Below are 14,671 nucleotides of genomic sequence, written 5' to 3' on the forward strand. Positions count from 1 at the left end.
GTCCTTATTATTGTTATTACATATTTCTTCATACCGCGTTTTTTTTCCTGCTGGAACTTAAGACGGCTCACAGATAAAAATAACTGCTGAAAACATGGGGTGGGGGGGGAACAATTAAGCATAGTTTTACTATATAGTTTTAATTGTACCAATGATTGGTTTTAAAATGATTTCTATATTGTTATAGTATTAAAAACCGCACCTATAAGTTTTAATTATATCAATTAAGAGAGTTGCTAAGCGAGCAGGAGACGCCGAGGGTAGACACGTGTTCTACTGCGCGCGCGCCGCCCTGGAAGAATCTTCGCCGGAGCAAAGGTTGCGAAGGTTCTGCAACGGCGGCGCTTGCGCACTAGAACTTACGGGACTCCGAAAAGATGGCTGCTCTAGCGTGAACCCGGAAAGAGCGCATTGCGCAGGCGTGTCGAAGATAAGTAGGCGAACCGAGGCTGTGATTTAGTGAAGCTCGTTTGGCTAGGCGCGCAATCACGTCGTTCTACATCAAGAGGGTGAGTGACGTAAAATGGGCTTCCCCTCTCATCCACAGTTGGCAAGGAGGGCTTTAGGATGTAGCGGAATGCGTTGCGGAGATAGGATCTAGGTCTGTTTTCCCTGCTGCTGGGCATTGCATTACGCGCGCGTGTCTTATAGGCATAAAAAGGATTGGAGATTGAATTGAATATAAACGCACCTCTGCAAGCAATGTGTCTTAACTAGCTGACCAATGCTAGGATGTCAGTGTGATCATCGCAACTGGGTGTTGTGTTTTTTTTGGGGGGGGGGGGTCCTAAAGCCACCCTTAATGTAAAAGCAAAGGAAATGCACAAAAGTACAGATTAGTGTATTATTTAGGGCAGCTGCTTACAAAAAAAGCAGGTGTTTTGATAGCACGGACCTTGTGGCATTGGTTAGCCACATGTGTTTGCTGGGCGGGAGGGGGGTGCATGCTTAGTGTACTGTATACACTTTCCACCAGATACCAGATCCTAGCTGGCAGCCAGTCCCACTGATTTGGGCTCTTTATTATCTCATTATCTCTTACTTTTGTTTTATTTTTTTTAAACAAACAAACAAATGTAGAGCAACCTTGAAAGAAAAGTTACAAGTTATTTTTATTCTGAAGCATGTGACCAGCTGTGTTTTCTAAAATAAGAATCTGGCAAAGTTACCCATGCACACTGAGGTTCAGGAGAAACTTGAATCTGTCCATTCTCCTGATAATTGAGAGTTACAATGTTTCTAACTGTGCTACAACTTGTTGCAGCTATTGAATTTATTTTAGAAAAGACACATATTTACAGTAGTATTGTTTGGCAGTTACAAACAGCTTCAGAATAGTTGCTGAAAGTGCCAATTTGATGGCAACAAGTCCAGAAAGTGATGTTTAAAATAAGAGGTCTAAGACTGCTCTCATGTATGGGGAAGAGAGTAAACTACAGAGTTCTGTACATCTGAACCATAGTTGCTGAGTAGAAATGTGAGACATTTTTGGTATGTGGTAGGGGCAGTTGGGAATATATTTCTTTTCTCATTGCCATCATTTCAAGCTGATCTGTTTCTGTCCCTTTTTGGCTTGATTTTTTCCACCTCTAAGATGACCTTTGTTATGTCAACAGCAGTCAAAGTTAAAAATTATTCTCATCTAAATTCTACTGGCTTTAAAGGATACAAAGGTTAATGCTGGTTGCAGTTGAAATACAGATATTAACATGGATAGATGCACCTATGGTAGCAAAGGAGTCTACCTTAACATCTTACAAATGAAAACTCTCTCTCTCTCTCTCTCTCTCTCTCTCTCTCTCTCTGTGTGTGTGTGTGTGTAAGGAAGTAAAATACCTATTTTTATATGAAGGTCCACTGTCTGGAGTGTTTAGACGACCATTACAGTACAGTCATACCTCGGTTTAAGTACACTTCGGTTTGAGTACTTTCAGTTTAAGTACTCTGCGGACCCGTCTGGAACGGATTAATCCACTTTCCATTACTTTCAATGGGAAAGTTCGCTTCAGGTTAAGTACGCTTCAAGTTAAGTACGGACTTCCAGAACCAATTACACTCATACTTTGGGTTAAGTACACTTCAGGTTGAGTACTCCACAGACCCATCTGGATCGGATTAATCTACTTTCCATTACTTTCAATGGGAAAGTTCGCTTCAGGTTAAGTAAGCTTCAGGTTAAGTACAGACTTCCGGAACCAACTGTGTACTTAATCCGAGGTACCACTGTATTGCATTTCATTGTAGCCATTTAAAAGTCAAATCTTGTCACTGAATTTTAAACAGATACCTGCATCTTTAGATACTTCTCTACAGTTTTGGATTCCTTAAGTACAGTACCTGGTTGTTACTATCAGTGGCAGTGAACTTACATTTCATGGGCTGCTGGCTCGCAGTGTTAGCAGGGTACAGTTAACCTTATAAAAATAATTTGATCCTCACCCAAACCCCTTTTAATGGCATTTCAGTTCATATGTAGTTGGGCTGTCTACTTGAAGGGGTGCTCAGGTGTCCTTGAGACCTCTTGCAGCAGGTTCTAAAACAAGGAAACTAGCAAGGATGGCAATAGAAGGCCTCTTATTAGCTTTCATATGGCCTTTTCTGTGCCCAGAGATTTTTGATCAAATTTCTAGAACCTTCTGTCTCCCCCCTGCCTTTTTTCCATGGGTGACTTTACAATTTACAGCCTAAATGAGATATTGTTGATTTAGGCCAGAATGCAGAGTTTGAATTAATGTCAGTAGTTACTCAATCTTGGAATGCCAGGGATAACTTGAAATAGTTTGGGACCCCTTCATTTTCCCCTCAAGAGATGGTTCCAAGGGCCACAATTTAAGATCTGTATGGCTACTTCCTAAATGCAAGTGAACTTGCTCCCAGGGTTCTGATTCCATGCTTATCGATAAGTTGTTTGAGGCTGACGCCAAGCGTTTTTGAAGCAGAAGCAGGTTAGGCAGAAGAAAGCAGCCAGCACAGGTGTTAAAATCAGTGTTCAAAATGCCCCAGGAGCCAGGTATGTTTTGCGACTGGTGCAGGTCCAATTGCAACCATTTGGAAATCTTTGAGTGCCACGTTGGCAACTGACATCTCAGTGTGGCTGGCTCCTCCAGCTTTCTTAAGCAGGTAAGCAGAAGGGCTTATTTATTGCATTTACAGCCCACCCTTTTCTCCAAGGAGTACATGGTTCATCCCTGCTTCAGTTAATCCCTACAATGATCCTTTGAGGTAGGTTTAGGCTGCAACTGGCCAAACGTCACCCAGTGAGCTTTATGACTTGAGTGGGAATTTGAACCCTGATCTCCCAGGCCCTAGTTCAGGCATCCCCAAACTTCGGCCCTCCAGATGTTTTGGACTACAATTCCCATCTTCCCCAACCACTGGTTCTGTTAGCTAGGGATCATGGGAGTTGTAGGCCAAAACATCTGGAGGGTCGCAGTTGGGGGATGCCTGCCCTAGTTTGACACTCTTAACCACTACACCACACTGGCTTCCTAGAGTACTTCTGCTATTGGGCAGCTATATAAATCAAGTACATAAATAAATATTGGGATAGCAAAAAGTCACTTGCATTTTTTTTCATTGAAACTTGAATTTTGTTTTAGTCCCAATTGTTTTACTTGATGTTTTAATGTGTTATAAACCGTTTTGAGAGTTTTTCCTTTAAAATATAAAGCAGTATAGAAATGAAATGAAATGAAATGCATAGCTGTCAAGTTTTCCCTTTTCTCGCGAGGAAGCCTATTCAGATTAAGGGAATTTCCCTTTAAGACAAGGGAGAACTTGACAGCTATGATGAAATGATGATGATAAAAACAAACAAACAAACTCCCCTGCAAAAAAAGGAAAAAAAAGTGTCTGGACATTTCATTGTGGCAGCCGTAACCTAGGTTTAAGGTTCCATTTGGCAATTAGCTTCTATATCTGAGTTTCTAATACTGGTTAAAATGGCTGTGAGGGAGAATGAGCCACTTCTGTAGAACCCTAAAAGTTGACAGGAATCTCAAAGGTCATCCAGCTCAACCCCTTGCCAGTGCAGGAGCTGCATCCCATGCGTAAAAACCTAATGGAAGGAGTTGCTCTGTTCTCATAGTGACCTGCCAGATGTCCATGAGAATCCTACAAGCAGGACCTGAATGATATAGGACTTTCCCCACCTATGATTCCTAACTACTGTGATTCCCATTATTTGGATTTCAAACTCTTCTCCAGGCATAAAGTCTTTTAAAAATGGGGATTCAGTTATTTATTTTTTAAGCTCGTGTAACTCCAGTTGTAAGGTCTCCTGAAGATGTGACAAAAGGTATCCTTTCTAAGCTGGTTTGTGTGTGTTTGCGCAAGCATCTGCATATTTGACAGTGCAGTCCTGTATTTGTCTACTAAGATGTAAATAAATGGGGCTTATTCCCAGGTAGTGAAGGGAGGGGTTTGCCAATTGTATTCTTGAGCTAAATCTGATCATATAGTTGCATTGTATAAGTCTGATTGTATGGCTTAGCGCCCCCCCCCCCAATATCCCTGGGATGTCTTGCTTAAAATGCTTTTTTTTCTTTGCCTCTCTCTGTGTGCCAAAGGGTAATGTAAGCAAAAGGAACAAGGATGCCCAGCTTGCTATCAAGGCCGGATGGCTGGCCTTGTCTAATGCTATCAGTCTGACGCATAGAACAGGCAAGATAGTCAAGGACTCAAGCCCCCCCCCCCACTCAAGGCTGCTTGAGGATGCTACTGGGGTAGCATGAGTCAGCATATGTTTACAAGAAGAACCGGGCACAGGAAGATCCTTATATGTACTTGTGACCCCGTTGTGTTTATGAGAAGGACAGGATACGGATTTTCCTTATATGGGATTGTAACCCATGACCCCCTTGCGTGCACACATTTACAGAGGAGGGGGAAAGGAGCCCAAGAAGTATATAAGAATGTTTGCAAATTCGTGTTTCTTTACTCTTGTCGTGAAGCTTGATCACCAAGAGTCTCTTAAATTTAAGAATTAAATTCTTTCTCTGGATTCAACCCTCGGTGTCGTTATTGACTGTCCCTGTCCCTGCCTGGGCGCAACTTAAGGACCCTTATCAGCTAATAAGGCTACAGTAGGTGGATACAGGATTGCGATCTGATTCATTTCTTATCCAAAGTGAAACTATTAGTTCTCCTTTGTATAAGTCAAAAAACCTCCAATTGGAAGCACATTGTTAGAACAGAATGAAATGCATGGTGAACCTCTGATTTAAGAGCAAGTAATTTGATCCTTTCTCTTTGAAGTGGGAAAAGCGTGGAGGTTAAGATAGTACTGTATTTTATCTCTGTGATTTTTCAGGTTGCTATGGCAGCCGGGAAAAATGTGATGAGAGCTGTCAAAGTGTTTGAATTTGGTGGACCTGAAGTGCTTAAGCTTCAAGCAGATATTCCCTTGCCAATTCCAGGAGAGAACCAGGTAAAAACAAAGACCTTGAACTGGATATATAAATACTGCACACACTGAAATTAGCATTATTGCTATTTAATAGTTTATTGGAAACTTTTCTGCGTCAGTCAGCATGCAGAATGAATTTGCAAACAGAGTAAAAATCCCACAGAACACAGCCCTGGGGAGCAATCCTGACATCTGTACATGCCATTGCTTGCCAATACTGGTATAACTTTTGTGGTTACCTGTTTTATAAAGGATCCTGCAAAAGTTCTATAGGGAATTAACATTGGTTTGCCTGTTACCAAAAAAAAGAAAGAAAAAAGGATTTGTGTTCTTAATGCTTAATAAGTGTTTATGCTGCTTGTATTTTGAACACATTTGACATTCAACAACAAACAACTTGGCATGAAAATGAAGGTACCAAATTTCTTTCAGTTGTTCAACAAATATCCTTTTCTTCTGCAGGTTCTCATTAAAGTTCATGCATGTGGCATTAATCCAGTGGAGACCTATATTCGTTCTGGGACTCATGCTAAAAAACCAGCTTTACCTTACACACCTGGTTCAGATGTGGCTGGGGTAGTACAAGGTGTTGGAGGACATGTAACTACTTTAAAGGTATCCCATTTTTGTTGCTCATTTGCTATCTTTTATACAATATAATTCCGATCTTGGTTACTAAACTGGGTCTCTTCATAGTTCCTGTGTCTTGGATATGATTCATGTCATCCCTATACATCTGAATTTCTGCCTTCCTGTCTACAAATTTGAATGTAAACCTTTGTTTGTTAACAAACTTTGGCCTACATTCTTTGCCAAATAGTCTTTGGTACTTCAGTTACTCCAGACACAAGTGCTTTCAAAGTGTTGGATTTTAAACTAGTTGTTAATTCTGCTTCTTCTAATGCAGAGTTTCCCAAACTTTGGTCTCTATCTGCTTTTGGACTACAACTCCCATCATCCCTAGCTAGCAGGACCAGCGGTGAGGGGTGATGGGAATTGTAGTCTAAAAACAGTTGGAAACAATTAGTACAGATTAGATCTGTTGTAATGCTGTTATCTTCTTCTTGTGGGTATTTCACCTATATAATTGGGTTTTATTTAACTCTTATGGAAATGCCTTCATTTTTACACAGGATACAGAAAACACTTTGGCACAACGCTTCACCTTGTGCATTTGTTTTCTCCTACCAGAAAGGAGACAGGGGTTTTACCCTTGGTACCATTTCTGGCGGTTATGCCGAATATACCATTTCATCAGTTGACACAGTCTTTTCCTTGTCTGATAAACTGGACTTCAAGCAAGGTGCTGCAATTGGAATTCCATATTTTACTGCTTACCATGCTCTCTTTCAAAAGTAAGGCAATGACATCCTAAAATTGCTTTTGAGCAATAAAAATGCAGTAACTTTGGGCCTTTCTGCCCAATGTTCATTCCCTTGAGGCTTTTCTGTGTCACATGTTCAGTCAGACTAATTTTTTCCATGTTCTTTAATGCAGCAAATTTGTGGGCACTTTGTCTCCCTCCCTCCCTCCCTCCCTCCCTCCCTCCCTCTCTCTCTCTCTTGTTTTGAGCCTGAGAAAAAAAGGAGTACTTGTGCAACAGAGTGACAGCATTTAAAAAGCCAGTGTGGTATAGTGGTTAGAGCAGGCACCCCCAAACTTGGCCTTCCAGATGTTTTGGGACTACAACTCCCATCATCCCTAACTAACAGGACCAGTGGTCAAGGATGATGGCCGTTGTAGTCCCAAAACATCTGGAGGGCTGAGTTTGGGGGTGCCTGGGTTAGAGTGTTGATCTGGGACAGGCATAGGCAAACTCTGGCCCTCCAGATGTTTGGGACTACAATTCCCATCACCCCTGACCACTGCTCCTGTTAGCTAGGGATGATGGGAATTGTAGTCCCTAACATCTGTTGTGGAGGAGTTTGCCTATGCCTGATCTAGGATCTGGGAGATCAGGGATCAAATCCCTATGCTGCCATGAAGCTCACTGGATAACCTTGGGCCACTAAGTCTAACCTACCTCATAGGTTTGTTGTGGGGAATTACATGAGGGGGGGAGAACCATTTAAACCACCTTGTGCTCCTTGGAGAAAAAGGTGGGATACAAATGCAATGATTGATTCATTGATCAATACCTAGGCAAAGTGCTTGTGGCTTCAGTCCAAGCTTGTTCTGATGGCAGTGTGTTTAACAGGGAGTTAGGAAGTTAGTTGGCTGTTTTGCAATAATACAGTGGTACTCCAGAGCCTGTGTTGGGTTGTGTGTGTGTGTGTGTTTTTTTTTTTTTTTAATGTACCACTGTATTTCCTGCTCATCACTGACAGGATTATTTTGTGGCCATCAAAGTAGCTGCACTGTGACTATTTAATATTAAGGGACATTGACAGTCAACATAAACACTGTTGTTTCCTAACACAGATTCAGAAGAAGTGCATTCTGGGGTTCTTCCCAAATTAAAATTCATTGAATGTTGGCTAATTTAGTTTTTTAACTCCTCACTACAGCTATACTGTTGGCTGCATAGCAAGGTACACACTTGTTTTTCATCCTTCGTTAGCCACTTCCGGCAACTCCTTGTTGGATATAATTTCTTGTACAGATACAATCCAGACAGTTGTATTGAAAATGTCTTGTGTGTGTCTCTCCCCCCCCCCCTCCAGAGGATCTGCTAAAGCAGGAGAAACCGTGCTAGTCCATGGAGCAAGTGGAGGGGTAAGTATCATGAAAACTCACCTTATGCTTAAAAGGGGCTTTAGCATGGTAAAGTACAGTGCCTTGTCACCCCAGTGGGTTGGCTCTCTCATCCATATGCCTTTCTGAACTTCCATCTCCTCTGCCCTGCAGCCCACTCACACTGTCCCAGGTTCTATCCCAGAGGGTTGGAGTCCCTCTGGGAGAGGAGAGAAAGGGAGGTCCCGTTGCGTGAGCAGAACTCCACTTGCCCCCCAACACATGGGGTGAGGTGGGGCTCATGCAGGGCTCAGTTGGGGGGAAGGGCTTGCGTCTACAACCAGCTGCATTTCTTCACACTACTTCAATTGCATGGAGGAAAATGCTGGAATAGGGTTTGCGTGGAGTTCAAATCTGGCCCTGTTTAGGCTTTTAATCCTGAAGTCCTGGAAGTATTCTTCTTCTTCTTCTTCTTCTTCTTCTTCTTCTTCTTCTTCTTCTTCTTCTTCTTCTTCCTCTTCCTCTTCCTCTTCCTCTTCCTCTTCCTCTTCTTCTTCTTCTTCTTCTATTATTATTATTATTATTATTATTATTATTATTATTATTATTAAAGTGTCAAAGCTCTGTAATTGCCTCTTTTGGTCATGACCTCGGTCCAGTATACCTGAAGGAGCGTCTCCACCCCCATCGTTCTGCCCGGACACTGAGGTCCAGTGCTGAGAGCCTTCTGGTGGTTCCCTCACTACAAGAAGCCAAGTTACAGGGAACCAGGCAGAGGGCCTTCTCAGTAGTGGCAACCGCCCTGTGGAACGCCCTCCCACCAGATGTCAAAGAGAAAAACAGCTACCAGACTTTCAGAAGACATCTGAAGGCAGCCCTGTTTAGGGAAGCTTTTAATGTTTAATAGATTATTGCATTTTAATGTTCTGTTCTGTTGGAAGCCGCCCAGAGTGGCTGGGGAAACTCAGCCAGATGGGCGGGGTATAAATAATAAATTATTATTATTATTATTATTATTATTATTATTATTATTATTATGAGAGACATGGCAGAATCCAGTACAGTTGTACCTTGGAAATCGAACGGAATTCGTTCCAGAAGTCTGTCCGACTTCCAAAACGTTCGAAAACCAAAACTTGACTTCTGGTTCGCTGCAGGTACGACCGTACTGGCCAAGATTGCTGTTCTTTCTGTTTTATGAAGTGCCTTTTAAAAATGTTAACTTGGCAAGATATTGTTTTCTTTTTTAAGCAAAAACCCTTTGAAAAGTACTTCCTGTTCAAAGTTTGACACTGTTGCTTCCAAAGTAGGGCTTGAAATGATGTTAATGAGAAGTCCCTTGCAGTTGTTGCCTTTGAAATGTGAAGACTGGGCAGTTGTGTTATAGTGGTAATTGAGCTGATATATTTTACTGTCTCTATAAAAGAGAAACAGAAGTGTGTACTGTTGGTTGGCTTAATTATCAATTTCCCTGATTTTATTTCAGGGAAGTTGTGCTAAGAGAAGCCATATACTGTTTTTGTGTAGGAGATCAAGTCATGCTATATCAGACTGTTTTTACAACTTATTTAGGGTCACCTGCAGCTCTGTTGCTATTGAAATTTCCTCCTTCAAAACGATTGTTGTCAATAATTATATAAGGAAAATGCTATGTTAAACTTACAACACTCCCCCCCCCCCGGCACCCTTTTTAAAACCTAGGTTGGAATAGCAGCATGTCAGATTGCAAGAGCTTATGGCCTGAAGGTCTTTGGCACAGCTGGAACGGAGGAAGGGATGAAACTAGTTTTGCAAAACGGAGCCCATGAGGCATTTAATCACAAGAAGAAGGATTATCTCACTCAGATTAAGGTAATTTAGAACACAGACTGCAAAGTAGTAACTGGAATACTAGTTACTGTAAAATAGAGGGCAGTATTCTGCTAACAAGTCCTGTTAGTGCAAGGATTTCTGCTTGCATAATGTGCCTTCCTCCAACCACATCCTCCCCCCAGATCTGCTCCAGAAGATTGGGGGAATGGCTAGGACAGTTTTTGGGGTGTAGGAGGAAGAGGAGAACATTCCATTGGAATGTTCACCTTAGTGATATGTTGAGTTCCCCTTAGAGCTCCATAGGTTCCCACCCATTATGTTCCTAATGAGCATTTTTAACACCACATGCACCCTTTACTGGGTATACAAATGGGTATCCATACACCTGGCTTCCTGCAATCTCACAACCTTCTTTAATAGAGGAAGTGTGAGGGTTTTATAGTCATGTGTGGCTGCAACTGAATCAGCAGCCTTTATTAGTCTGACCAACGGCAGGAGGCCAGAGTGTTTTTCCCTTCGCTTGTGCGGTTCCAGGGCAACTGGCAATTGGAACCAAGCATTGTTCCTGGTTTGGAGGAGGGAAATGAGCTCCTTGCAGCTGCTAGGGTTGCCAGACTCAATAGAGGGCAGGACTTCTGTGCCTTTAATTGCCCTGCTCTCTTTTGAGTCTGGAAACTTTAAAGAGAAACCAGCAGACCCTTTGTTTAATTTCCAAGCAAAGGGTCTGCTGGTTCCTCTTTAAGGTTTCCAGACTCAAAAGAGAGCAGAGCAATTAAAGGCACAGAAGTCCTGTCCTCTATTGAGTCTGGCAATCCTAGCAGCTGCTCCTTCTCTAGCTGATAGATGTAGCCAGGTTGTTCTGCTCTGGACTCTTGCTTTTTAGAATGGTGGTATTTAGATTGTGTGCTTTTATTTAAAATGCATCTCTGGGTTAATTGTGGGACATAGGAATTCATTCTTTTTTCCCCCAAAATATAGTCCGTCCCCCTACAAGGTCTGAGGGACAGTGGACTGGCCCCCTGCTGAAAAAGTTTGCTGTAATGTGTATCTTTGTCTTGTTGTATAGTGGCCTGTGAGCTGCTTTGTGTGCATCTTGATTATTATTATTATTTACGAAAAAGCAGGATATGAATAATAACTTGTGAACCACAAAAGCAGCCAGGCTTCCATGTATCTTTGATACTGAACTGCTGATTTCTTATGCAGGAAGCTGCTGGTGCACACGGCATAGATGTGATAATAGAGATGTTGGCCAATGTCAACCTTGCCCATGACTTGCAACTGCTGTCAAGTGGAGGCCGAGTGATGGTAGGGATGCACCCCCATAAATGAGAATCTTAATGTTTAGAATTAAGCGGTCAGCATCTCATTCTCTCCACCACTTTGTGTGACAGATTGTGGGCAGCCGTGGTCCCATTGAGATAAACCCCAGGGACACTATGCTGAAAGAATCGAGCATCAGAGGACTTTCTTTATTCTCTGCATCTAAGGTAAAAATAATCATCATCATGCAGTGTATGTACATAATTCACTTAGAGGAGCCAGCATGCCTTTTCTGTAACACAGCCTGGATCGGATGCTTGGCTTCAAAACATGGGACGTTCTGGAAAGCTTCTTTAATCTCTCCCTATATTTTCTTCGTCCCCAAAGGCGCACACACCCCTTTAATCATTTCATAGTCTGGGGAGCTTTACATAAGCTCTTGGGAGTCTATTGCTATCTGTTGAGAAGCTTTGGACTGGCCAGTGAAACTATATTCTGCAATAGCATTAATCTTTCAGGAGCTGGTCTTGCCTCTTTGGGCTTCATATGTCCTGCAACTTTTTCCCTCCATGCATTTAGAGAGAAACAATGTTCTTAAAAACCTCTATTGCTTGGGTTGTGAGGAGTACAGTCGTACCTTGGATCTCAAAGGCCTTGGTACTCGGACGTTTTGGTTCCCGAATGCTGCAAATCTGGTTCGTGAACGTTCTTTGGAACCCGAACGTCCGCTGGGGCTTCCGTGGCTTACAACTGGCTGCAGGAGCTTCCTGCAGGAGCTTCCTGCAGCCAATCAGAAGCCGTGCTTTGGTTTCCAAACGTTTTGGAAGTCGAACAGACCTTTGGAATGGATTCCGTTCGACTTCCAAGGTATGACTGTACAAACAAAAACCTTCTTGTACAGTGGATAATTCCTGCCTCCTCCTTCTCCAGCCTTCTCCAGCTGTGTCCCATGGAAAGTCACTGTTGGCAGCGTGGTGTGTGGGGAGGGGGTGGATTGATTTCCCAGCTCTTGCTACACACATGTGTCATAACTGCCACCGCCATATCCAAGCCTTTCTCCAGCCCTTTGGGAGAATTTTCCACGGGGCTTACAGGTAGGGGTTGGGAAATCTCTGCTGCGAAAACTAAATTGTGGTTGCAGTGCTCTGGAGCCAAGCCTACATTCTTTCTTCTCCCCACCCCCGGGTACAATGTAGAAGAATGAATTTGACTGCTGGAGGGCATAGAAGTATTTTCCTTTCGTGCTCAATTTAAAAAATGTTTTCTTCTCCATTTAGGATGAGCTGCGTGAATGCGCAGCATCAGTTCTGGCTGGTGTAGAAGCTGGCTGGCTGAAACCAGCAGTAGGCCCTGAATATGCATTGGAGAAGGTGGCAGAGGCTCATAAAGACATAATACACAGCCCAGGTGCCTTGGGGAAGATGGTGCTTCTCATGTGTTAAATTGTGCCTCCACACCAATCGTATAATCGCTGCTCACAGTTGTTAATGTAGCACGTTCTGAATACTCCTCAAAATGTGGTTCAGGTATAAGTTGCAATAAACACTAATTTGGGGAAATATTTGAATATCAGGTTTAAAAAAGATGACATGCTTTGTATTTCTGACTTAGACACTCTGCAGTTTGGGGGTGGAGTTTTTTTATTGCAGGTCTTTGTAAAATATGTTTGTTTTGCACCCGAACGGTATTGCTATATTGCGGACTACCATTTCCACACATGAACGTGCTAAACGTGTTTTGGGGCCTACATTAGGGAGTTTTAGAAATCCACTGTTTTGCCTTTAATTTGCTAACTACAGAATTACGTTCCAGAATCCCTCTTTTCAAAATAAAGAATACAAGGAAGACAGACTCAACAGTTCCTTTGCTTTTCGTCTTTGGGTAACAAAGCTCATCCTTAAGCCATGTTACCTTTTAGTAATCCACATCTCCAGGAGGAGTGCCATTCTTTGGACAAAATGCCCAGTTTATTTCAACTGCTGATATGGGGGAAAGGTGTGATTTGATCAGTACCTGTGTACATCCGTATGCAATCACACCCAGCCTGTGTTGTCTTTGCTCTTTGGAGAAGAGGGGAAGACTGTGCAAATAGGGTTTCCACACATATGAGAGTACGCACAAACCAGCCACTGTTGTTCTCTTTGTAATGGTAATGTATAGATTTAGTGGCTTCATTCTGATGTAAGGCTAAGGCAGGCATCCCCAAACTTCGGCCCTCCAGATGTTTTGGACTACAATTCCCATCTTCCCCGACCACTGGTCCTGTTAGCTAGGGATCATGGGAGTTGTAGGCCAAAACATCTGGAGGGCCGCAGTTTGGGGATGCCTGCCTTAGTGAATGAAGCATACTGAGCCTCAGGCTTGAATAGTTCACCTCTTCAGTGTGTGTAGGAGAGACCCGAGCCTTTCAGTTTCATCTTAGGTGAACCACATATTGCCATGTCATACGAACCTGGGCAAACTGTTGTGAATCTCAACCATGGTTTGTTGAAACAAACAAATTTCAAACCATAGTTTATGAAACTGGTTTGTTTTCAAATCTAGTTAAGGTTAACCCCCTATGCTCTTTTCCCTCGCAGTTTTTCAAAAGAACTGACAATGTAGGCATACATTTACATTGACCAAGTGAAACAAATATTGGGATACGTTCCTCATACCTCTTCTGAGTTGTTGTAATGTGCTCATTTTCATGCGTTTGATAGGAACCAGGAAAAATTTTTTTTCAGGTATGTGAGGTTGGGCCACTAAAGCTGGTTCCAAAGTAAGGTTCATAAGCTTACCATAATCCATCATGAATTTCATTTGCACTTATGCAAGCATGCCAAATGTTACTAAGGGAGCAAGAAGAGAAAGAAGAATGCAATAGAATCTTGCCACTCAGACTAGCCATCTCCTATTACTATGCAAATGGCCTCCAGCAGTGAGTGTAAACATTTCAGCACTCTTGTAGGATGTTCGTGTTGAGAGAGCTAATACTACAGGAACTACATTTTACAAATCTTAATTTAAAATGGGTTTCTTCAAAGAATGGCCCCACAGTGCGGTGTCACAGGTACCAAAAAGCAACAACACAAAACCCCTATTGATTTTTTCCCCATTATCATCCCTGTTTATCCAAGAACTGCATTTTGGCTTGCTGCTTGCTGCACATAGCCAAGATAATTGGACAGAAGGTAGCAAATTTGGGCGTTAGAACTCAAGTTAAAGAGTATGGTTGTCCTTCTGAACCACTACATGTTGAATTTGTACTGGGGATGCTTGTGACAGAGCATCCTTTTTCAAGTGGTGTTCTATGATCGAGAGCAGGAACAGTTGCAGTGGAATTACTACAAAGCATATGGGCCACTTTATTACATCTACGGCTCAAAAGGAGCATTTGAAAATGGCTTTGGTACCACTCTGATTCAAGCTGTTGCCTGGCTAATCAGCAAAGGTTTCCAATGCGGGTAAATGTCTGCTGCATCTGCAGACCACCTTCCCCCAGAATTAGCTCTAGAAATATATTAAAGGTGCTCG

General features: G+C 42.5%; 1 protein-coding gene across 3 annotated transcripts; it reads left to right on the forward strand.

Annotated features, from left to right (window-relative positions):
* Window positions 1-344: 344 nt before the first annotated feature.
* Window positions 345-13,867, forward strand: CRYZ (crystallin zeta). 3 transcript variants are annotated; one of them, XM_035123626.2, is made up of 9 exons: window positions 345-601; window positions 5,312-5,428; window positions 5,870-6,022; window positions 6,599-6,762; window positions 8,071-8,122; window positions 9,782-9,931; window positions 11,099-11,200; window positions 11,287-11,382; window positions 12,433-13,867. In XM_035123626.2, exons 2-9 carry the CDS (start codon window positions 5,318-5,320, stop codon window positions 12,595-12,597), a joined length of 993 nt encoding a protein of 330 aa, XP_034979517.2. In that variant the 5' UTR covers window positions 345-601; window positions 5,312-5,317; the 3' UTR covers window positions 12,598-13,867. The 3 variants fall into 3 exon arrangements, with proteins under 3 accessions (XP_034979517.2, XP_034979513.2, XP_060132796.1); XM_035123622.2 differs by having other exon boundaries at window positions 345-509; window positions 12,433-13,866; XM_060276813.1 differs by lacking the exon at window positions 345-601 and adding an exon at window positions 4,522-5,084.
* Window positions 13,868-14,671: the final 804 nt, after the last annotated feature.

The sequence above is a fragment of the Zootoca vivipara genome, chromosome 7, assembly GCF_963506605.1.
Source record: "Zootoca vivipara chromosome 7, rZooViv1.1, whole genome shotgun sequence".
NCBI classification, from domain to species: Eukaryota; Metazoa; Chordata; class Lepidosauria; order Squamata; family Lacertidae; genus Zootoca; species Zootoca vivipara.